This window comes from Salvelinus sp. IW2-2015, linkage group LG11 (genome assembly GCF_002910315.2).
Source record: "Salvelinus sp. IW2-2015 linkage group LG11, ASM291031v2, whole genome shotgun sequence".
Classification (NCBI taxonomy): Eukaryota; Metazoa; Chordata; class Actinopteri; order Salmoniformes; family Salmonidae; genus Salvelinus; species Salvelinus sp. IW2-2015.
In genome coordinates, this window is record NC_036851.1 from 45938336 (window position 1) to 45963358 (window position 25023).

A 25023-nucleotide genomic window follows, 5' to 3' on the forward strand; every position below is an offset into this window, starting at 1 on the left:
CAGGGAACTGCATTACTCTTTCTCCCCCCTATACCTATAGGAATMACCTGCCTTGTGGCCCCTAGCATTGCACCTCTTATTCCATCATTGACTCTTCCTATATCTGAATTGAGATCTACCTGACCCAGCTCCTGTTCACTCAACTCCTGAAACTGACCGACTCTGCTTTCCCAAATAGATATCTCCTCAATCAATTTCCTACTGATTCTTCCTCCCTCAAGCCTACAGTACACATGATAAGATCGTGATCACTACCCACTGTAGATTCCTCCAAAACCCCCAACTACATCTGTCTACCCTGGAACTTGAGATCAAAGTAGAGTCCAGAGCAGATTCATTTCATGTTACTGGATCAATCCTGGTTCCCCGGCAATCATTAAGACGAACAAGCACTTTCTCATCCAGTAGTTCCTCCAACACTTGTCTGTTTACATCACTCCGTAACCCTCCCCAGAGCGTACTATGAGCATTAAAATCCCCACACCACATTACTCGTYTCCAATCTTGACCTTCTACTTTCCCAAAGGCGTGCAACTCCAGTCTCTAACACGGGTTGTAAAAGTTCACTATTACCATATTCCCCCCATGATGTGGAAGGAAGGCCTATTTATCAAGCTGGATAACATGGGGGTAGGAGGAAGGGTTTTTAACGAGATAAATTATTTCTTTTTGGGTGCAATCAATACAAGTGAGGGTGGAGAGCTCTATGTCAGAAAGCTATGAGGTACCCCCCAGAGAAGTGTCATTAGTCCTTTGTTGTTCTCTATTATGATTGACGATGTATTCTCAGGTGAGACCTGACATTGTGAGGACATTGTTTGCGGATGATGGAGCGATGTGGAAGAGAGGTAGAAATATTACCAATACAGGCAAAAGAGTTCAAGAATCGATTAGTGAAGTAGAGCAGTGGTCCCTCAGGTGGGGCTTCAAGTTTTAATAAGAGCAGTGGTTAAAAATAAGTGGCAAGAGTTGTGGAACAGGGAGAGAAAGGGAAGACACCTATATAAGATGCAGGAAAAGGTGGGGGCAAGGAGGTCCTCAGGGCGAGAGAGAAGGGAGGAAAGTGTAGTCACAAGGCTGAGACTGGGACACACAAGTACATTGAAATTGCTGGGGAAACATCCAATTGGGAGGTGTGATCATTGTCAAGAGGAGATGGAGACAGTGGAATATGTTCTATTTCAGTGCCAGAAATATGTGAGAGAAAGGGAGCGATTATTATTTGATTTGAGGAGTAATGGGGTTGAAGAGCCAGGATTAAGTGAACTGCTGGGGAAATCTTCAGGGGATGTAGTATTTAATTATGTATTTTGTTTCCTATGTYTCCACAGAACCGGCACCAATACTCCCTCTTAGCTGTCCTAATGATCACCCTTACTGCTTGTGAGATTATTGGGTTGGATTTAGACCTTCACTGTCTCTGGTCCACATTCCAGTCCAGTTGGTGGCGGTTATGCACCTTAAAGTTGGTTGCCAACTACCATTTAAAATCCACAGAATAAGGAGGAGACCAGCCTCACACTCCAGTACAGTAGATGGCGGCATAAGCACCTTTCAGTTGGTTGCGATCCGCCAAACGAAGAAGAACAGCCGTGAGTGGCGGTAGTCGGCCATATTGTCCCTGAGACAGCAAAAATCATACGCAAGTACACCGGCGAGAGGAAAGGAAGGGACCCTGCCTTCACTCCGCTCCTAAAAGAGGAGTTGGGTCACAGATTTGATCAAAGAGGTAACTATAAAATGGAAGTTTGGACTCTGGTTCAAATTATTTTCTGAAACAAGCAGTCAGTTCGCTATCTAGCTAGTTTTCAAGCTTGCCATTGGGACTGGTGACTAACGCGTTAACTAGCTGGGCTAGATGAGACTACCGGTAGCTAGCTACTGTAGTTGGATAACAAAACTGTCCAATGTAGTTATTGCTGCCAAACTGCGCAAACCAGCCATGCGTTAGCTAGCTAGATGTGTGAAAGTGCTAACGTTAGCTAGTATAGCTAATCTTTGAAGCAACCCCTCAGCGTTTCCTAATCTTGGTCTTGGGGACCCCAAGGGGTGCACGTATTGGTTTTTGCCCTAGTAGCACCACACAGCTGAACCAAATAATCAACTGATCGTTAAGCTTTGATCATTTGAATTTGCTGTGTAGTGTTAGGGRAAAAAATCAAAACGTGCATCCCTTGGGATCGCCAGGAACGAGTTTGGGGATACGCTGCAACCTACAATTGTTACATTGATTTCGTTAACGTTTTTATTTTAATGTTTTTATTTAACCTTTTATTTAACTAGGCAAGTCAGTTATTATTATTTACAATTATTTACAAGAACAAATTATTATTTACAATGCAAGCCTACTTGTGAAGCCCCTCCGGTCAAACCCTCCCCTAACCCGTACGACGCTGGGCCAATTGTGCACCGCCCTATGGGACTCCCGATCACGGCTGGTTATTGATACGGCCCGGAATGGAACCCGGGTCTGTAGTGACGCCTCTAGCAGTGCGATGCAGTGCCTTAGACCGCTGCGCCACTCGGGAGACGTTAGTCTAGCCATCTATCGTAACTACTCATGAGGCACTGAGCAAACAAACATTTCTTATTCCTCAAAAGCTAGATGCACATGTTTGTTGTCAAACATGGCATTAGCTACTGTTACCTACCTTTAACTAGCTATATCTTAGCCAGAGGGCGGCAACACCACTTTTCCCCAAAGGTGTCTTGCATCCATTGCAGAGAAGATTATTCATTGCTACATATTTTTCGAATAAAACTATGCTAACTTTAGAATGTAGTGTATGTGGAACTCGCCTGTAGCATGTTGGCTGGAGTTAATATTAAACTGAAATCTAAAGGCAACTGTCACTGACTGTATAGTTCCCCTAAGGAAAAGCACCTTTAGTAAATCTGCATTCTCTGTGAGAGCTTCCCATGTCTGGAATACACTGCCATCAGACACACATAACTGCACCACATATCACACTTTCACAAAATGCTTGAAGACATGGCTAAAGGTCAATCAGATTTGTGAACATGGTCCCTAGCTGTGTGTTGCCGCTTTCCATGTCTGTTGTCTGTAAGGTGTGGAAACACTTTGTTGCTKTTATGAATTTTGTCTTGCTGCTTTTTGTTCTATGTTGCTCTGTCTGTATGCTACGTCTTGCTTGTCCTATGTTGCTCTGTCTGTATGCTATGTCTTGCTTGTCCTATGTTGCTATGTCTTGCTTGTTCTATGTTGCTATTGTCTATATTGTAATTGTTTTTAATAACCTGCCCAGGGACTGCGGTTGAAAATTAGCCGGYTGGCTAAAACCGGCACTTTTACTGAAACGTTGATTAATGTGCACTGTCCCTGTAAAAATAAAAATAAACTCAAACTCAGTGGTTGCTAGTTGCTCGAAGCAGAATGCACTCTGTTACAATGGTGTCGTGACCCGGATCCACAGTTGGGCTCTGCCCGGCTGCTGAAGTAACTTCGAGGAGTAGGAGGTTGGTCTTTATGACAGGTGGGAGTTTGAGACAAAATATCTAAATGATCATATTATTAAACATACTTTCCAAATGTGGGCCTGTTGTAGACCCMCTGCCTCTGCATACCTTGTGTCACTTCATAATGACCAACCATCCTGCCCACCAGCACAATAAGTTGAAATGGAATTGTATATGACTTCTGGCTTCCCACGGACTGTTGCTAAAAGAACGTACTTTAAGCCTAGGTCAGCTACATACTATCAGAGGTAGAGTGCTAGATGTACCAGACGCCTCAAAGCTAGGTAAAACTACATATCCCTGGGTAACTTACGAACCAGGTAAGCCCCAAATACACTCATAGTACTCACGTTTTCTTTTTTTGTATCACATTTGGCCGCATTTGGGATTCCCATAGGGCGGTACACAATTTGCCCAGCGTCATCCTGGGTAGGCCATCATTGTAAATAAGAATTKGTTCTTAACTTCTTATGGCTGCAATCCTGGTAACGGGATGATATGACAACAGCCAGTGAAAGTGCAGGGCGCCAAATTCAAAAACCAGAAATCTCATAATTAAAATTCCTCAGACATACATGTGTCTTATACCATTTTAAAGGTAATCTTGTTGTTAATCCCACAAGTGTCAGATTTCAAATATGCTTTTCAGCGAAAGCACTACAAACGATTATGTTAGGTCACACCAAACCACAATAAGCACAGCCATTTTTCCAGCCAAAGATAGCAGTCACAAAAAGAAGAGAAAATTAATCACTAACCTTTGATGATCTTCATCAGATGACACTCATAGGACTTCATGTTACACAATACATGCATGTTTTGTTTGATAAAGTTCATATTTATATAAAAAAAAAATGTGAGTTTACATTGGCGCGTTACATTCACTAGTTCCAAAAACATCAAATGATTTTGCATAGCCACATCGTTTCAACAGAAATACTCATTACATTTACATTTAAGTCATTTAGCAGACGCTCTTATCCAGAGCGACTTACACTCATCATAAATGTAGATGATAATAGAAGTTATACACATGGAATTATAGATATACTTCTTCTTAATGCAACCGCTGTGTCGGATTTCAAAAAAACTTTACGGAAAAAGCAAACCATGCAATAATCTGAGACGGAGCTCAGAACAATAGCCAAATTAGCCGCCATGTTGGAGTCAACAGAAACCAGAAATTACATGATAAATATTCCCTTACCTTTGATATTTATCAGAATGCACTCCCAGGAATCCTAGATYCACAATAAATCGTTGATTTGTTCGATTATGTCCATTACTTATGTCCATTACTTATGTACACGTGTACAAACGCTCGCGCAGATGCAGGCAAACGTCGGACGAAAACTTCAAAAAGTTATATTACAAGTCGAATAAACTGGTCAAACTAAGTAGATAATCAATCTTCAGGATGTTGTTATCATATATATCCAATAACTGTTTGAATTATGTCTGTGAGTATAACAGAACTCATATGGCAGGCAAAAACATGAGAAAAAATCCACTAGATGTCAACAGTCGGTAGAACGAAAGAAGGCGTAGGAAGTGCAAACAGATCCATATATTACAGGGAATTGAATAGGTGATGAGTTTAACATCGACCAGCCTCAGAATTTCCACTTCCGGTGTGGATTTTTTCTCATGTTTTTGCCTGCCATATGAGTTCTGTTATATTCACAGACATAAATCAAACAGTTTTAGAAACCTCAGAGTGTTTTCTATCCAATACTAATAATAATATGCATATATTAGTAACTGGGACTGAGGAGCAGGCCGTTTACTCTGGGCACCTTTCATCCAAGCTACTCAATACTGCCCCTGCAGCCATAAGAAGTTAACTGACTTGCCTAGTTAAATAAAGGTTTAAATAAATGAAAAACCATATCTATGCCAACCTCTATACAGAGCTAGAGGATATGTTTGACAGGCACCAGAGTTATGACCGTTTGTTGTTGGCAAAGATAAACGAAGGCTTGACTATTGCAGAGGGAATGGTCKATTGGCATGAAATATGGATAGAGATCATTTATCAATAGAAGCCAATATGAGTATGAACATTTTTCTGAACAAATGGGAACTTCTGTTAGAGTATAAAAAGTCAAATGTGACAGTATTTTCACACCTTTTTTTACTCGTGTGTGTGTGTGTGTGGTAATGATGAATTCCATCAAACTTTGATGATCACGGCAGTAAGAGAATGGATTTTGTATTTTAAACTAAATCCATAGTTGCATAGCTTATCCCCACCAGCTTTAGTAATTAAACATTGTCAATACTTTAGGGGCGATGCAGTGACACATTTTAAAACAGCCTGCTGGTAATCAGGCCTTTTAATTTAGTTTGCAACAACAAATTCAGTGTTGTAACAGTGCATCAAATTGCATTACACACACACATCTGTAGAAACTGATTGTCTGCACTGGCCATCAGTTCTGCAGGGAGTTTTTAAATCCATGTCAATGATACGTATTTGATCTGGCCTAGGTGATGGTCTCAAATATAACTGACATTGTTTCTTCCTTTCCCCCTGTTGTCTCAGCTGTCCTCCCCTGGTGCCCCCCACCCTACAGCCAAAGCCACCCCTTACCACCTGCCCTGTCAGGAAGAGGCCCCTGACCTGTTCCCCCACCTTCCCTCTTATCCTGCCTACTCTCTTCCCTCCTCATCCTTCTCTGCAGTAAGTGCACCCCCTCTCCTCTGCCAAGCTGTCGGACATGTCAGGACCCGTGCCGAGTCGGGCCCGCGTGTACACCGATGTCAACACACAACGGCCCAGGGAGTACTGGGACTATGAGTCCCATGTGGTGGAATGGGGGTACGCAGCGACCACACACACACACTCCCAGTCTCTAAATTAAGTCAGAAAATGTTGGTTGGTGCTTGCTAAACAACTTATGACGTTCTCTTTGCACATTGAATCTCTGCAGTTTAATTCCAATTTCCTTGAATTGTGTAATTGACAAAAACATTTCTGACCGCAGAAATCAAGATGACTTCCAGTTGGTGCGGAAGCTGGGACGTGGGAAGTACAGTGAAGTGTTTGAAGCAATCAACATCACCAACAATGAGAARGTTGTGGTGAAAATACTCAAGGTAAGGCCACGATGAGAAATCAATATCATTCAGATCATAGATTTGCCATTCGATATAGACTCACATTGGCTTGTTGGAATCATATTGAAGTAAAACCACGCAGACAATCAATACAATTGGTCTTTAATTGTGTCCATAGCCCGTCAAGAAGAAGAAAATCAAGCGTGAAATTAAGATCCTGGAGAACCTCCGCGGAGGCCCCAACGTCATCTCCCTTGTAGACATCGTCAAAGACCCAGTGGTGAGTAGGAATGGTGGGGAAAGAGGTGTGAAAACTGTATTACGCTTTTAGAGGGGCTGCCATGACTTTAATGCAACACCCCTTCTTTTCTTTCAGTCTCGGACACCGGCTTTGGTCTTTGAACATGTCAACAACACAGACTTCAAGGTAAGACGGAGCATAACCCCGGGGTCCTATTCATTACACCACACCAAAACGTTTTGCGTTTCTTATTGGACAAGTTCAGGTAGTCCGTCCTCTTTGCAGTCTGTTTTCTTCCGTTTCTTGACAGTGTACATCTCTATTCAGAAACAAAGCCCTATAAAAACCTTTTTTGGCGTGCATGTTGTTTCCCCGTACTCCAGTGTGTACAGTTGAAGTCGGAAGTTTACATACAACTTAGCCAAATACATTTAAACTCAGTTTTTCACAATTCCTGACATTTAATCCTAGTAAAAATTCGCTGTCTTAGATTAGTTAGGATCACCACTTCATTTTAAGAATGTGAAATGTCCGAATAATAGTAGAGAGAATAATTTATTTCAGCTTTTATTTCTTTCAGCACATTCCCAGTGGGTCAGACGTTTACATACACTCAATTAATATTTGGTATCATTGCCTTTAAATTGTTTAACTTGGGTAAAACGTTTTGGGTAGACATCCACAAGCTTCCCACAATAAGTTGGGTGAATTTTGGCCCATTCCTCCTGACAGAGCTGGTGTAACTGAGTCAGGTTTGTAGGCCTCCTTGCTCGCACATGCTTTTTCAGTTCTGCCCACAGATGTTCTATAGGATTGAGGTCAGGGCTTTGTGATGGCCACTTCAATACCTTGACTTTGTTGTCCTTAAGCCATTTTGCCACAACTTTGGAAGTATGCTTGGGGTCATTGTCCATTTGGAAGACCCAACTTCCTGACTGATGTCTTGAGATGTTGCTTCAATATATCCACATATTTTCATTCCTCATGATGCCATGTATTTTGTGAAGTGCACCAGTCCTTCCTGCAGGAAAGCACCCCCACAACAGGATGATGCCACCCCCGTGCTACACAGTTGGGATGGTGTTCTTCGGCTTGCAAGCGTCCCCCTTTTTCCTCCAAACATAACGATGGTCATTATGGCTGAACAGTTATATTTTTGCTTCATCAGACCAGAGGACTGATTTCTCCAAAAAGTACAATCTTTGTCCACATGTGCAGTTGCAAACCGTAGTCTGGCTTTTTTATGGAGGTTTTGGAGCAGTGGCTTCTTCCTTGCTGAGCGGCCTTTCAGGTTATGTCGATATAGGACTCGTTTTACTGTGGATATAGCTAATTTTGTACCTGTTCCTCCAGCATCTTCAGAAGGTCATTTGCTGCTGTTCTGGGATGGATTTGCACTTTTCGCACCGAAGTATGTTAATCTCTAAGAGACAGAGCGCGTCTCCTTCCTGAGAGGTATGACGGCTGCGTGGTCCCATGGTGTTTATACTTGCGTACTGTTGTTTGTACAGATGAACGTGGTACCTTCAAGCGTTTGGAAATTGCTCCCAAGGATGAACCAGACTTGTGGAGGTCTACAATTTTTTTTGTTTGTTGAGGTCTTGGATGATTTATTTTGATTTTTTTCATGATGACAAGCAAAGAGGCACTGAGTTTGAAGGTAGGCCTTGAAATGAATCCACAGGTACACCTCCAATTGACTCAAATKAKGTCAATTAGCCTATCAGAAGCTTCTAAAGCCATGACATAATTTTCTGGAATTTTCCAAGCTGTTTAAAGGCACAGTCAACTTAGTGTATGTAAACTTCTGACCCACTGGAATTATGATACAGTGAAGTAATCTGTCTGTAAACAATTGTTTGAAAAAATTACTTGTGTCATGCACCAAGTAGATGTCCTAACCTACTTGCCAAAACTATAGTTTGTTAACAAGGCATTTGTGGAGTGGTTGAAAAATGAGTTTTAATGACGCCAACCTAAGTGTATGTAAACGGGTGCTGTGCTGTCTTCGGGGGCCAGGATGTTTCTTGTCTTGTGGTTCTATCCTCAATCACTGGTACATGATGATCAAAACGAATGGTTGCGTCACGTTTGGTGTTCCGTAATAGGCCTAAGTGTTACCAGTCAGATGCCCAAGTTGATAGCTTGTGATTTGAATAATATGTGCTCTTTGTATTAGATGATGGGTTCAGGTTGGTTAAACAGATATATGCATSGACTCTTCAGGGTTTGGTTAAATCACGGTATTGATTCATCCGTTTTTACTTGCAGCAATTGTACCAGACCCTAACGGACTATGACATCCGGTTCTACATGTTCGAGATCCTCAAGGTGGGTCTCGTAATGTTGTAATTTGGGTGTACTGCCCCATTTTATTTGTGCTCTTAAATTGTATTGGAAGGCCCAGAGACTGCTAGACATGAGTCAGCATTTTCCTCTCCCAAAACAAGAACATTCGGGTGCTTAGAGTATAAGCCCCTTGTTTGTCCGACGGTTACATATTAACCGTCTATTTGCCCAACAACATGTTTGTGCGCCCAGACGGGAAGAAAACGTCTTTTGTCATCTGCATTTCTTTGTTGATTAAATCCCCAGCCTCCTTGTTGTTAACTTGCAGCCATTTTGGCTCTGTCCGCAGGCCCTGGACTACTCCCACAGCATGGGAATCATGCACAGGGACGTAAAACCCCACAACGTGATGATTGATCACGAACACCGCAAGGTGAGTGTTTATGACCAATGCGGCAGAGGCACGGTTATTTCCCTCCATCCGATTTACCCGTAGACAAGACCTTTGTCATCAGTACATTTAATGTGACAAAAAGAAWTTACGCTAGTTTAAATGGAAATATTTTAACTCTTGATGAATCATGTTATGATGTATTATTGGAGCTGTAATACAAGCAGATATTGCACAACGACATTACAATGCCCAAGTAGTCCCTCCCTGTTTGTCTATTTATTTATGTTTGTTGTCCTAATGAACACAACCCTGTTCTGCTCATCTCGGTATCGACTGTCTGTGTTTGTGTTCTTCCAGCTGCGCCTTATTGACTGGGGTCTGGCTGAGTTCTACCACCCGGGACAGGAGTATAATGTCCGAGTGGCTTCTCGCTACTTCAAAGGACCTGAGCTTCTGGTCGATTATCAGGTATGTTTTCCAGCTACTGTTCTTAATTGTCAAGCTCAGTCTATATTATTTTCTGTTGTGTAGATCACAGCTACATGCACACATACCCTTTTCACACCATTGAACCAAACTGCTGAGTTGGTTAAGCATCCGCCGTAGTTACTGGAACCATGCTCAACACGGCAATGTGAAAACAACTAAACAGGCCAATTTCACATTGGTCATTCAAATCCATTTCATTAGATAGTCCCAATATTTGGGACTTTTCTCTAACTCACTGATTTGACTGTCTTCTTCTTCCAGATGTATGACTACAGTCTGGACATGTGGAGCTTGGGCTGCATGTTGGCCAGCATGGTCTTCAGGAAGGAGCCTTTCTTCCATGGCCACGACAACTACGACCAGGTAAACACTCCAAAACGTTGTCCACCATGTCGCGAGGGCCCTACTCATTACAAGTGACGAGAATAACTTGGGCCTGTTCAGGAGGGTGAAAGGTTCCAGAACATTCCGATGGAAATGGATTGTATACAACTGATTTGATTATGTCAGGTACTATCGGTAATCCTGTCAGTTCTATTCATGAATGATATTTCCCCATAATTTTTTCCCCTTTGTCAGTTGGTGAGAATAGCCAAGGTGTTGGGAACGGAAGACCTGTACGACTACATTGACAAGTACAACATCGAGTTGGAGCCTCGGTTCAATGACATTCTGGGAAGGTATGTGGTTGTCTGTCTTTACTAATGTGTGGTTTTCTGCACTTGTTTTGGGCACTTAGTAAAACCAATTCCTGAATCTAAACACACACAGCTGCTCTTAACTAGCTCTCCCCTTCCAGACACTCTCGTAAGCGGTGGGAGCGCTTCGTCCACAGTGAGAACCAGCAACTGATCAGTCCTGAGGGTCTGGACTTTCTGGACAAGCTGCTGCGCTATGACCATCAGGCCCGGTTGACTGCCCGCGAGGCCATGGATCACCCCTACTTTTGTGAGTGTGGATGTTGAAGATTTTTAAAGGTAGACTCAGCGATGCATGAAGTAAACCGCAATAGCTGTTTGATTTCCGCAACAACTAAGAGCGTTGAAGTGCATGGCTAAACTCCTTCGCTGTTCTGGTCCCGTAGATACCACGTTGTGATGACGTGAAGCGTACATGGCCAGATAATATGTCTGACTGTATGAGAGCACAGTTTCGCATCACGCTCATTTGAATGTCTGCGGTGCTGTTCATGACAATGTCATAACGCTGAGTCTACCTTAGTAACTCGGAAAGTTGAGAAACTTAACCAAATAAAAAATAAATAAAAAATCTCACATTCTGTGAGATTAATTTATAGGTTGGTGATGTTCTTAGAATATTCTCTGAAAGTTGCCCACATAATAATGATTGGAATGGAACTGCTGTGGGTTTATTGATTAGATCTGAAAATGATTTAGTTGTGGCTGCTGCTGACAGGAAAGATGGTCCCAACTGTAACCCTGTGTGCTTTGTTCTGTGGTTGTTTTTATTATGTCTTTGAACCTGTGGTCCTCTATATGGCTCTGTAGGCCAAGCTACAGTTACAACAGCAAATAAAAGGCTTGTTATAACTGGGGTTACTTCGCATTGCAACAAGGTTTCTCTTTAAAAGCAACTCGCAGCTTAAACATTTTTTTAATTTTTAATTTTTTACTTCTTATGGCTGAAATCCAGCTAACGTGATCAATATGACAACAGCCAGTGAAAGTGCAGGGCCAAATTCAAACAACAGAAATCTCATAATTAAAATTCCTCAAATATACAAGTATTTCACACCATTTTAAAGATAAACTTGTTGTTAATCCCACCACAGTGTCCGATTTTCAAAAAGGCTTTACGATGAAAGCACACCAAACGATTATGTTAGGTCAGCACCTAGTCACAGAAAAATAGCCATGTTTGTTTTGTTCGATAAAGTCCATTTATGTCCAAATACCTCCTTTTTTTTTCGCGTTTAGTTCACAAATCCAAATTCATGAGGCGCGAGCACTAGGTCCAGACGAAAGTCAAAAAGTTCCGTTACAGTTCATAGAATCAATCTTTAGGATGTTTTTAACATAAATCTTCAATAATGTTTCCACCGGAGAATTCCTTTGTCTTTAGAAATGCAATGGAACGCAGCTACGTCTCACGGGCGCGTGCGATTCTGAGCTCATGGCAGTCTGCCAGACCTCTAGTTGAAACAGCTCTCATTCTCTCCCCCTTCACAGTAGAAGCCTCAAACAAGGTTCTAAAGACTGTTGACATCTAGTGGAAGCCGTAGGAAGTGCAATCGGACCAAATTTACACGATCTTGTATCGGCAAAGACTTGAAAACCTACAAACCTCAGATTTCCCACTTCCTGGTTGGATTTTCCCCCAGGTTTTTTCCTGCCATATGAGTTCTGTTATACTCACAGACATCATTCAAACAGTTTTAGAAACTGGGTTTTCTATCCAAATCTACTAATAATATGCATATCTTAGCTTCTGGGCCTGAGTAGCAGGCAGTTTACTCTGGGCACCTTATTCATCCAAGCTACTCAATTACTGCCCCCCAGCCGTAAGAAGTTAACTTCTCACGAGTCACCAACCCTGATCCGTAGCACCCCCCCCCCCCCCCCCCCCCCACTGAGTAGCATAGCTAGCATAGCGTCACAAGTAACTTGTAGCATCTAAATATCATTAAATCACAAGTCCAAGACACAGATGAAAGATAACGGTCTTGTGAATAAAGCCACCATTTCAGATTTTTAAAATGTTTTACAGGGAAGACACAATATGTAAATCTATTAGCTAACCACGTTAGCAAAGGACACGATTTTTTTTACTCCCAATAGTTTTTTCCTGCGTCAGTAGCTATCACTAATTCGACTAAATAAAAATATATATAGCCACTAACCAAGAAACAACTTCAATAGATGACAGTCTGATAACATATTTATGTATAGCATAGTTTTTTTTTGAAGAATTTGCATTTTTCAGGTATAAATCACAGTTCTACATTGCAGCTGCAATCTGAAATAGTGCTGACCCAGCCAGAACAATTACAGAGACCAACCGTCATATAACGAATTACTCATCTTAAAACATTTCAGAAAAATACACAGCGTACAGATATTGAAAGCCCAACATCTGGTGAAACCAAACAATATTTCAGATTTATTAAATGTTTATAACGAAAACAAAATGTAGCGCTAAATTAGCATAGCTATACCAGGCAGATTTGGCTAGGCGCCCACGGCCAGTTCACATGCACAACAGATATGATATAACATCGTAAATTGGGTCTTACTATGGCTGATCTTTCATCAGAATGTTGATCAAAGTGTCCTTTGTCAAGATGAGTCGTTGGTTCCGTTCAGAATTGTTCCTTTCCCACTCCATTTAGCACAAGTACTGGTCGAGTGGCACGGATCTCTCAAACGTAATAAAATCAGACAACGGAACACCACAAAACTCCCGAAAAAATTCAAACATAATCTGATTAAACTATATTGAAAAAACATACATTACGATGATATGGTCACATGTATCAAACAAAATTCGACACGGAGATAGTTTTCATCCATAACGCCAGCAAAACAGTACACAATCGCAGCTCCAACTCGTGCGAATCAGAAAACCGGAAGTTGTCGGTCACGCCAAAGAAATAGGTCTTATTTCACGTCAGTACCAGATAAACAAAGAATTTCTCCTCTGACGTCCTCTTGACACCCAGAGGAAGGCGAATGAAGTGTGTTTCTGGTCATAGGGGTCATGACCATATATAGGCAGAGCGTTGAAGCGAGCATAGACTTCTTGCTTTCTACTTCTTGGTCAGGGAAAGTGCTGTCAAATGACTTGTGTATCACTCAGAGACAAAATTGAAACGGTTTTAGAAACTAGAGATTGTTTTCTTTCCAATGGTATTATTTATATGCATATAGTAAGAGCAATAATTGAATAAGAGGCAGTTTAATCTGTAGAGCAAATTATGCTAATGGGAAAATAGCACCCCCTGTATTCTCAAGAAGTTAAGGGAGACGGATGTTCTGGTTCTTCACATTTAGTTGGCTTTGATATTGTTTGTTTGTTTGCTAATCAGGGTCGTGTTCATTAGGGCACATTAGCAAAACGTTTTGTAGTGGCAAAGAAAAACTTTCTTCAGGTAGCTCTACCTCGTTTTACTCAGTTTTCATCCATTTTGTATCTAATGAACATGGCCCAGTTCAGTGTGGTCATCAGTAGTTGCTTATGACTATCTACTTGCAGTAGCTGGAGACTAGGGACTCAAGACTGTTGGGGGGGTGGGGGGGCAGAGAGGGACAGACACACTTAACTTTGGTACATATAGGCTGTATCACAACCGGCTGTGATCGGGAATCCCATAGGGCGGCACACAATTGCCCCAGCATCATCCGGTTAGGGGAGGGTTTGGCCGGGGTAGGCCGTCATTGTAAAATAAGTGACTTGTCTAGTTAAATAAAGGTTAAATATTTTTTTAATTGAAGTAATCCTATACTTTGCACACAATTGCCTCCCTCTTTGAGTAAGAAGTCATAAATGTGTTTACGTGAAATGCCTTGGTTCGTCGGGTATCTCTCTCGGGACTGGGCCGCCTTGGAAAGGGGGTTGGGCCTTTTCGCGACACGCTTGTAAGGCACTGATTGTCCAAAAATGGTTCCATCAAGTCTTCTACTGTTCTTCTCTGTAGTTGTCTGGTATCTGGTGACTTGTCGTGTAGTACTGAACAGAACTACAGTTTATTTTCCTTCCATTCGCTCCTGAACATGATACTTAGAAGATGGGCTAGCCAGCCGGGTTGATGGTTCCCAGTGGGGGGGTGAGAGTAGCGTAATACGATGGTTTGAGCAGAATAGTAGGATTGTCCTACTTAAATTGGCTTTCAAAGATAATTTACTTAGGACAGCTAATCAGCCGTACCAGTGATTGTCCGGGAGGTGAGTTTATCGTCTCTAACTCGTGTTGAGATTCAGAGTTCAGACCACTTTAAAAGTGCAGCTTCACGCTTTTCTGGTCTAGTAGGTTCATTCTTAACCCATAATTTTATACAGTTTAAAAGCGCTGTTCTGTCAGGCTGACATGCTCTCTGACCTTACTCGGGCGTGACTTGTCGCTGTGCAAAGTTTATGTAAAACAATTATCTTATGGCTCCTAAAATCACATCCCTCTCAACAAAAACACTAATAATTTTTTGTGCACAACGCATAGGATGAACACTTCACACATGTAGTGGGTAATCTTTCCAAGTTACAGTATTTCCTTTAACATTTTTAATGACATCACAAAATAACAAACAAAATGGCATTAGTGTTCTATAGATCGCCCCTGACATTCCCTACGTTCTATGTTAGAAATATTGTTACAGTATTTGCTTTTGAGCGTGTTAGTTTCAGCTGGAAAAGGTCTGTTGAAACAAAGGATGTTCCTTTGGTGAACATTGGAGAAGGAGACCTGAATCTTCTACCTTGATTTACAACAGGGTGTGAGTTGTTAACCCCCACCAGTCCCTTCAACCAGACCCCCCCCCCCCCCCCCCCCCGGGGGGGGGGGGGGGGGGGTCTGGTTGAAGTCATTCATTGCAAACCTGATATGACCTATTTGGATCCTCACAGGACAGTCATGACAGAGGTTTGTTCAATATGTGTTTTCTTGTCCACACAGATCCCATTGTGAAAGAGCAGGGTCGCATGCCAGGGTCGGCTAACCTACCCTGTGGAAATACAGCCGTGAGCACAGCCAACATGATCACTGGTGAGCGCACACACACCAATCAGCCTGAATGCCCTCCCGGCTCCTCGTCTGAACTCCCATTACTCAGTGTTGAGGAGGATGTTTTGTCAGTGGGAGGCCGAGCTCGGAAATGAAATGGATTCAAGAAGCCAACTTGGTCTGTGTAAAGATTCAATGAAGCTTGGTCACCTGCTATATTTGTCCAGGCAAATGTCCTCAGTATGCCGTCATTGATGTTAGTCATTCCTCTAAAGGCCTTTGTAGACTGTACGTCAGATTCTATCTTTTACGATTATAACGTCACACTGCAAYGTTACCAAATTAATATCTTTATCAACCTGGCCAGATTGTACGATTTGATATAGTTCTGTCGTCACATTATGCAATTGGCTTGAGAGGCTAGGTCAACTGCTGCTGTGTGTTTGATCTGTGCATCTGCCAGCAGTGCAAGCCTCTCTTTGCTTATGCACGAGTCAAGTGAGTTTGGGAAAATCTGAAGTATGCATCTTAGAAATAGTTTTCACATACAAACTTTGTCTGAGTTCATAAGCAGCTTCCCCAAAATAACATGGTCGCTGTGGTAGAATGTTTATTTTGATTGGTGATTTTTGTGAGTTTTTCAAAAATCCAATCAGGTAACCTGATTTCAGATGTTATGCAAGCAAGATTATTAGGGAAATCGTTCTTCTTGCACAGCATGGAAACGTTTCAATTAATCAGACAATTAATTGGTCAGTTACCGGGATCGGCTCAACACCAGCCACACAAGACCACGACTGCACGTAGTGTTACTTACAGGCCGACTACACCGCTCCCGTCGTGTGCGCGAGCATTGCAAAATAAATGTAGAAATCTATATTATTCAATTATTGCACCCACACTGCTCGCGTGTGCCAATGAGCGTCTTGTTGCCAAGAGCTAAAATAGAAGTCAGTTCCATTTCTGATGCAGATCATGCTGCAAGTCCTGCCTCTCCCATCTCCTCATTGGTTTATAGAAGCAGGTACCCACATGTCATCTCATTGGTTATACCCACGTGGGTGACTGAAAGACGAACGAGGTCGGTGGCGGTAATGCACCTAATTTGTGAAAGTTGCCAATCGCAATATAAAGTCAAGAGAAGAAAAAACTTAGGAGGAGAGATGACTAGAAATGATTCGGTTGACTGTTTTATGTGTGGATTAATTGTCGGAGTAGAGGACCTTGTGCATTTTAGGTAAGATAACAACTCAATGTTTATATCCCAGGACAAATTAGCTAGCAACAGCAAGYTAGCAAAATATGACAAATTAGCTAGCAAGTGCAAGCTAAATTGCCATAAAGGTTTAATGCTTTTCGACCTGTCCCCAAATTAATGTGGTTCAGAATTTGTTTTGATATTTTAACCTGTGTGTTGTGATCGCGTTTGGTGTGGGGGGACAAAATAAATGTGCGYACGCGCGCAGCCGGTTTGGGTTCTGTGTTACTTATTCAGCAGACATAGACCCTGTCACATTGGTCAAGCCAAGACATCCGACTGTTGTTTATGACCTAAGAATTTGCCTGCGGCGTGCACATATTTTCCGGGATGGCATAAGACGGCTAAAATCGTACATTCAGCAAAGGCCTTTAAAGATGGGTAGTAAAATAATGACTATCACATTGTCATAATTGACATGCTGTAATTTTATTGCAATACATTTCAGAAGAGCTCAACTCTCACCATATTTGAGTGTATACATTGTCATCTTTCCTATGTAACTCATTAGTTAATGTAGTCACTGCATCATCAGAACTCCCTTGGAGTGTTTTCTAAGTAACCCGCATGCTTAGTTAAGCTAAATTCCCTGTCTTTCTCTCTAGGCATCTCTGCCTTGCCAGTCGCTACTGCCCTGGTCACCCTCACCGGCTCGCCCGTTCTCTCTGCTGCCACCAACGCCCTGAGCATCCCCGTGCCCGCCGCTGCTGGTCCCCCCCAGTGATTGCAACCATCAGGGGCCACTCACTCTGCCGGCCTGCGCCACCACCTCTACTCACTCACTCAAACTGCCCTGAGATCCAGGAATGCCAACCTCTGAAGGCAGTCTCATCTGAACAATGTTAGTTTGTATCTCCTTTAATGAACATGAGGTAAACAGACATATGAAATGAATGTTCTGTGTAATTGACACATACAGGTATTCCTTTCATCTTTAAGTGACGATGTGGCTGTGTGTGTGTGTGTGGCTGTGTGTGTGTGTGTGGCTGTCTGTGTGTGGCTGTGTCTTACAAGCCAAGAATAAGTTACGAATCCACTGGTGATGGGGGTCCCTCCCCTTGCAACACGTTTTGTTTGTACATCACTGACAATGGTCATGCGAAGTAGTTAGCGGAAGGCAACAGGAAAGGACGGTAACATTCATACCAAAAGGAGCAGAATCTGTAGTTTACTAATGCAATGTTGTCAAACAAGACCTGGCTGAACACCTTAAGCAATCCCCCGTGTTTAGGTCAATCCAGAACTCCATACCACCATTATAAAGACGCCATTTGAAAGTGTTTGGTGCTGTTCTGTGCTCCAGTCGTGTGTTGAAACACTGAAGCTGCCTCACTCCACCTATACTAATGACACTTTAGTCTGAATAGTATGTCTTGCCTTTCTACCGAACTGGATACCTAGTCTTTTTGATGTAAGGGTTCCCTGACAGTTTTCCTTTTTTGTACTGAAATGCTATGGTGCTGGATGGGTTTAATTTACTGTGGAAACGGTTTGATGGCAGTATTGTCATCCAAACCATTCGAAATCCAGACAAAGCCATCCGTTCGGTTAATTTGAAACGTTTCTCTCAAACTTGCTGCTTTACCCTTGAATTAATTTAAGTTGTAAAAAAACCAAAGTTTACTCAATCGTTTGGAAAAAGAGGAGACTGACCAAACCTTTGTTTTCTTGGAGAGGTACACTGAGTTATGTAGAGATAATATGGGGGAGAAAATATTTGTTAGAAGATCACAACAGAATACGAAAGCACCGGAGTCCTGGTTAAGTTGGCTTGAAAATTTTTCTCTGCTGTTCGAACCTGAGGATTTTTTTTGTTGTATTTAGTTTGTTTCGAGGCTAAGTTTTGTGATCGATCATCTGTTTGGCTAGACACTGAAGGATGTATTGAACTTAAACGGTTTAATTTTTCCTGTGTTAGTGCCAGAAATGGGAATCTTGTTTGAGTATAGCTGTACATATGCATCCTTTTTTCATTTGAAATCTCTCAACATATGAAATACATGCATACATCGACATAATGAAGTTGTATGAGTCCTTACATCACTGTATATATTTTTGTCCGTATGTAGACTAGTATCTGAAAATATTTGTGTAAATAAACACATTTTATCAAGTATATCTGATTGAGTTGGTATGTTCACACAGATTGTCTCCTGATTGTAAGGTTTTACAGAAATCAATTTCCTTAATTATTGTATTATTTTGATGTCACTTCTACAGTATGCGTTTTTGCTATGTTTTAAAATTAATTGTAACAGTGATAATAAAACTGGTTGTTTGGATGCTGATTGGGGTCTAAGGCACTGCATCTCAGTGCTAGATGCGTCACTACAGACCCTGGTTCAATGCTGGGCTGTATCACAACCGGCCATGATTGGGAGTCCCATAGGGCGGCGCACAATTGGCTCAGTGTCGTCCGGGTTATGGTATGGCCGGGGTAGGTCGTCTTTGTAAATAAGAATTTGTTCTTAACTGACTTGCCTAGTTTAAAAAATAAATAATTTGGACGAGCAGCGTGTTGGCCGTCACACACCTTTGCCTACTAACAGTTCCATCTGAATGACCACTGCCCCTCCATAAGAATATCATGTTTATGTTGCTGTCTGAATCATCTCCTCTATTTAGCTGAACTAGAATATCATGTTGCTGTCTGAATCATCTCCTATATTTAGCTCAACTCGCACATGATTTCCCCTTGCTTCCAGCCTAGCATTTATACTGAACAAAAAAATAAACGCAACATGAAACCATTTCAAAGATATTACTGAGTTACAGTTCAAATAAGGAATCATTCAATTATAATAAATTAATGTAGGCCATAATTTATGGATTTCACATGACTGGGGAAATAGATGTGAATCTGATCACAGAAACCTTTAAAAAAATAAAATATGACCGTGGATCAGAACCAGTCAGTATCTGGTGTGACGACCATTTGCCTCATGCAGCGCGACACATCTCCTTCGCATATAATTGATCAGGCTGTTGATTATGGCCTATGGAATGTTGTCTTACTCGTCAATAGCTGCGCGAAGTTGCTGGATATTGGCGGGAACTGGAACACGTCGATCCAGAGCATCCCACACGTGCTCAATGGGTGAAATGTCTGAGTATGCAGGCCATGGAAGAAATCTGATATGTTCAGCTTCCAGGAATTGTGTACAGATCCTTGCGACAACGGGGCTGTGCATTATCGTGGTGAAACATGAGGTGATGGCGACGGATAAGTGGCATGACAATGGGCCTCAGGATCTCATGGTAGCTGTGCATTCAAATTGCCATCGACAAAATGCAATTGTGTTTGTTGTCCGTACCATAAACCAACCGCCACCATGGAGCCCTCTGTTCACAACGTTGACATCCGCAAACCGCTTGCCCGCATGACRCCATACATGCGGTCTGCCATCTGCCCGGTACAGTTGAAACAGGGATTTATCTGTGAAGAGCACACTTCTCCAACGTGCAAGTGGCAATCGAAGGTGAGCATTTGTTACTGAAGTTGGTTACGACGCCAAACTGCAGTAGTCCATTAGCTGCTGCAGATGAGCTTCCCTGAGATGATTTCTGACAGTTTTTGCAGAAATTCTTCGGTTGCGGAAACCCACAGTTTCATCAGCTGTGTGGGTGGTTGGTCTCAGACGATCCCGCAGGTGAAGAAGCCGGATGTGGAGGTCCTGGGCTGCAGTTGTGAGGCTGGTTGGAAGTACTGCCAAATTCTCTAAAATGACATGTTAGAGAAATTAACAATTAATTATCTGGCAACAGCTGTTTGACATTTCTGCAGTCAGCATGCTAATTGCATGCTCCCTCAACTTGAGACATCTGTGGCATTGTGTTGTGTGAGAACATTTTAGTGGCTTTTTATTGTCCCCAGAACAAGGTGTATTGATCATGCTGTTTAATAAGCTTCTTGATATGCCACACCTGTCAGGTGGGTGGATTATCTTGGCAAAGGAGAAATGCTCACTAACATGGATGTAAACAAATTTGCTCATGAAACATGGGACCAACACTTTACATTTTCATAGTCCTGATCCTCATGTTATCCATCCGTTGAAAGAGGTGAACAATGCTGTACTGTGCGTTATCAATTCTGTTGGAAACGGTTGCCGAATTCTCTACTTCGTGATCCTCAATGAAGCGAATAAGGCCTCTTTGAGCGCCTGCCCTTTGGCATTCTGCAGGTGCTCCAGCATTGGACGGGAGGAACCAAATGGAGACAAACTGAGCCAAAGTCAGCACGATGGCTGACCCAAACATATATTTCCATCCATGTCTGGCATCAGACGGGATATAGTTCATGGCATAAGCTCCCAGAATGCCCACGGTGATAGCAATGCATTTCACTATACTTGTGCACGTGACAATAAAACTTAACCTAGGGAAGAAAAATGTTTGGGGTATATGAGTTTAACATGTTTTGTGTGAGTATAGGATTAATGTAGTTTACATTTGAATGATCCTTGGATGATGTGACACAATTGATCATGGTTTTGACATAAGGTAAAACTATCAAGGTGCAACAGTATGTACTAATTTGTGTCTATTTTCATATGTGTGCCTATATGGAGGAAATGTATATAGTAAAGGTAAAGCAGCTAAAAGAAAATGCTAATTTGTTTATCATAAATATATTCAATGTCCCATATAAAACATTAGCTGTTAAAAACTACATTCATGTTTGGAGAAAGGTCATAAACAATATATATTCTTCATGTACATATACATGTTTGATATGCAATATATTGCTAATGAATCTGGCAAAATTCCAGGATAATATGTAAACMCTAAGAAACAGTGGTATCTTTAATGATTATTCAGGCTTTATTACAATTCTGCAGATGGCAGACTGAAACATTGCATAAGTATTGCATGTTCTTTTAGGCCTACTGTACATTGGTGGAGGCTTGTCAGAGGAGGAAGGAGGACCATCCTCAGTGAATTTCATAAAAATGAAAAGTTATCCTTTTTAGATAAAACTATACTAAATATATTCACATGTCAACAAATATTTAAAACACACTGTTTTGCAATGAAGATCTACAATAGCCTCAGCAGCACTCTGTAGGGTAGCACCATCTTGTAGCCGGAGGACAGCTAGCTTCTGTCCGTCTCTGGGTACTTTGACTTCAATACAAAACCTAGGAGGCTCAYTGTTCTCACCTCCTTCCATAGACTTACACAGTTATAATGAMAACTTCCGGAGGACGTCCTCCAATCTATCTGAGCTCTAAATTATGTTAGAGTTGTTAGTGGTCATCTATTTAGGCAAACTTATTATTATGTACAGTGCATTCGGAAAGTATTCAGACCCCTTGACTTTTTCCACATTTTGTTACGTTACAGCCTTATTTTAAATTTGATTAAATTGTTTTTCCCCCCTCAATCCACACACAATACCCCATAATGACAAAGCAAAACCAAATATTTCAGAAATGTTTGCAAATGTATATATATATATATATATATATATATATATATATATATTATATATATATATATATATAATATTATATATATATATATATACAGTGGGGAGAACAAGTATTTGATACACTGCCGATTTTGCAGGTTTTCCTACTTACAAAGCATATAGAGGTCTGTAATTTTTATCATAGGTACACTTCAATGTGAGAGACGGAATCTAAAAACAAAATCCAGAAAATCACATTGTATGATTTTTAAGTAATTAATTTGCATTTTATTGCATGACATAAGTATTTGATACATCAGAAAAGCAGAAGTTAATATTATTCTGGGCTGATCCCTCACCTTCCTCATGATCATTGATGCCCCACGAGGTGAGATCTTGCATGGAGCCCCAGACCGAGGGTGATTGACAGTCATCTTGAACTTCTTCCATTTTCTAATAATTTGCGCCAACAGTTGTTCTTCTCACCAAGCTGGCTTGCCTATGTGTCCTGTAGCCCGTCCCAGCCTTGTGCAGGTCCTACAATTTTATCCCTGATTGTCCTTACACAGCTCTCTGGTCTTGGCCATTGTGGAGAGTTTGGAGTCTGTTTGATTGAGTGTGTGGACAGGTGTCTTTTATACAGGTAACAAGTTCAAACAGGTGCATTAATACAGGTAATGAGTGGAGAACAGGAGGGCTTCTTAAAGAAAACTTAAGGTCTGTGAACCGGAAATTTTACTGGTTGGTAGGTGATCAAATACTTATGTCATGCAATAAAATGCAAATTAATTACTTAAAAATCATACAATGTGATTTTCTGGATTTTTGTTTTAGATTCCGTCTCTCACAGTTGATGTGTACCTATGATAAAAATTACAGACCTCTACATGCTTTGTAAGTAGGAAAACCTGCAAAATCGGCAGTGTATCAAATACTTGTTCTCCCCACTGTATATATATATAAAAAAAACTGATATCACATTTACAGAAGTATTCAGATTATAGCCTCGAGTCTTCTTTGGTAAATACAGGTACACCTGTATTTGGGCCACTCAAGGACATTCAGAGACTTGTCCCAAAGTCACTCCTGCATTGTCACTGCAGTGTGCTTAGGGTCGTTCTCTCTGTACTTTGCACCGTTCATCTTTCCATTGATCCTGATTAGTCTCCCAGTCCCTGCCGCTGAAAAACATCCCCACAGCATGTTGCTGCCACCACGTTTCACCGTAGGGATGGTGCCAGGTTTCCTCCAGACGTGAGGCTTGGTATTCAGGCCAAAAATTTCAATCTTGGTTTCATCATACCAGAGAATCTTGTTTCTCATGGTCTGAGTCTTTAGGTGCCTTTTGGCAAACTCCAAGTGGGCTGTCATGTGCCTTTTTAATGAGTGGCTTCCATCTGGCAACTCTACCATAAAGGCCTGATTGGTAGATGGGAGCAGAGATGGTTGTCTTTCTGGAAGGTTCTCCCATCTCCACAGAGGAACTCTAGAGCTCTGTCAGAGTGCCCATCGTGTTCTTGGTCACCTCCCTGACCAAGGCCCTTCTACCCCGATTGCTCCTTTCTCTGAGCTCTACAGACAATTTCTTTGACCTGATGGCTTGATTTTTGACTCTGACATGCACTGTCAGCTGTGGGACCTTATATAGACAGGTGTGTGCCTTTCCAAATCACATCCAATCAATTGAATTTACCACAGGTGGACTCTAATAAAGTGGTAGAAACATCTCAAGGATGATCAATGGAAACAGGATGCACCTGAGCTCAATTTCAAGTCTCATAGCAAACAGCCTGAATACTTACTGTATGTAAAATAAGATATTTTAGTTTTTTATTCATAATACATTTTCAAAAATGTCTAAACCTGTTTTCGCATTTTTATTAGGGGGTAGTGTGTGTAGATTGACTTTTTTGAAAATCCTCAGCAATTTTAGAATAAGGCTGTAATGTAACAAACTGTGGAAAAAGTCAAGGGGTCTGAATACTTTCCCGAAGGCACTGTATCCATGTTACAGCGCTTGTTTACRGAAGGCAGACGGAAGCAACCACCTGTGTTAATTAGCTATCTATGGTGCTCAAACACCTGTGAGTAAGTGTAACTAGGGAGGAAGTGGATCGGAAGTGTAGTTCGTCGACTGGAGGCAGGCACACAGCCGTATGGATCTGACCTTTTACAGTAAGTATCTTTTTTATTTGAAATACTATTTTTGCTAATATGAAAGATAAGTTCMATAAGTTTCAAAAACCGTATTGCAAGCGATGGTTATTGATGATCTGTTTTAGCATTTAGAAACGTCAGGATTGTAGATCACATGGACCCACTGTAAGCAGTGCTTAGCTGAGAACCCTTGGGATAAGAAAGAMTGCCTTCTTAATGCCTTGGGATCTTGAGAGTAACAAGCAGGATAAATAAAAACCCTCACAGTAGTACATGTAAATAARTTATTGGCTGCAAAGCCCATATAAATGACAGAAGTAGGGAAAAACACGTATTGTGTGTCATAAAAATGTTCAGTCTAATAACTAACCTCACAGTAGGCAGTATGGGCTATAATTTCCAGTTGTGAATTACATGTTTGATGTGACCTGGCTTGCGTAATGGCTAATCTCCATTATTTTTTTTACAGATTTCGACTGATAACTTGAAAACGATCAATTATRATCCTCGTCAGTTTTACGCCGAAACAGAAGGTGGCAGCAGTTTTAAATATATGTAATTGTGCCAACTGT

The 25023-nt window shown here is 41.5% G+C and overlaps 1 protein-coding gene across 1 annotated transcript; it reads left to right on the forward strand.

Moving 5' to 3' along the window:
* Positions 1-1638: 1638 nt before the first annotated feature.
* LOC111970478 (casein kinase II subunit alpha) lies at positions 1639-17953 on the forward strand. The gene is made up of 13 exons (XM_023997241.2): positions 1639-1729; positions 6162-6298; positions 6465-6576; positions 6716-6817; positions 6914-6964; positions 9050-9109; positions 9417-9500; positions 9819-9929; positions 10212-10313; positions 10530-10630; positions 10750-10898; positions 15576-15665; positions 17487-17953. Exons 2-13 carry the CDS (start codon positions 6198-6200, stop codon positions 17603-17605), a joined length of 1182 nt encoding a protein of 393 aa, XP_023853009.1. The 5' UTR covers positions 1639-1729; positions 6162-6197; the 3' UTR covers positions 17606-17953.
* Positions 17954-25023: the final 7070 nt, after the last annotated feature.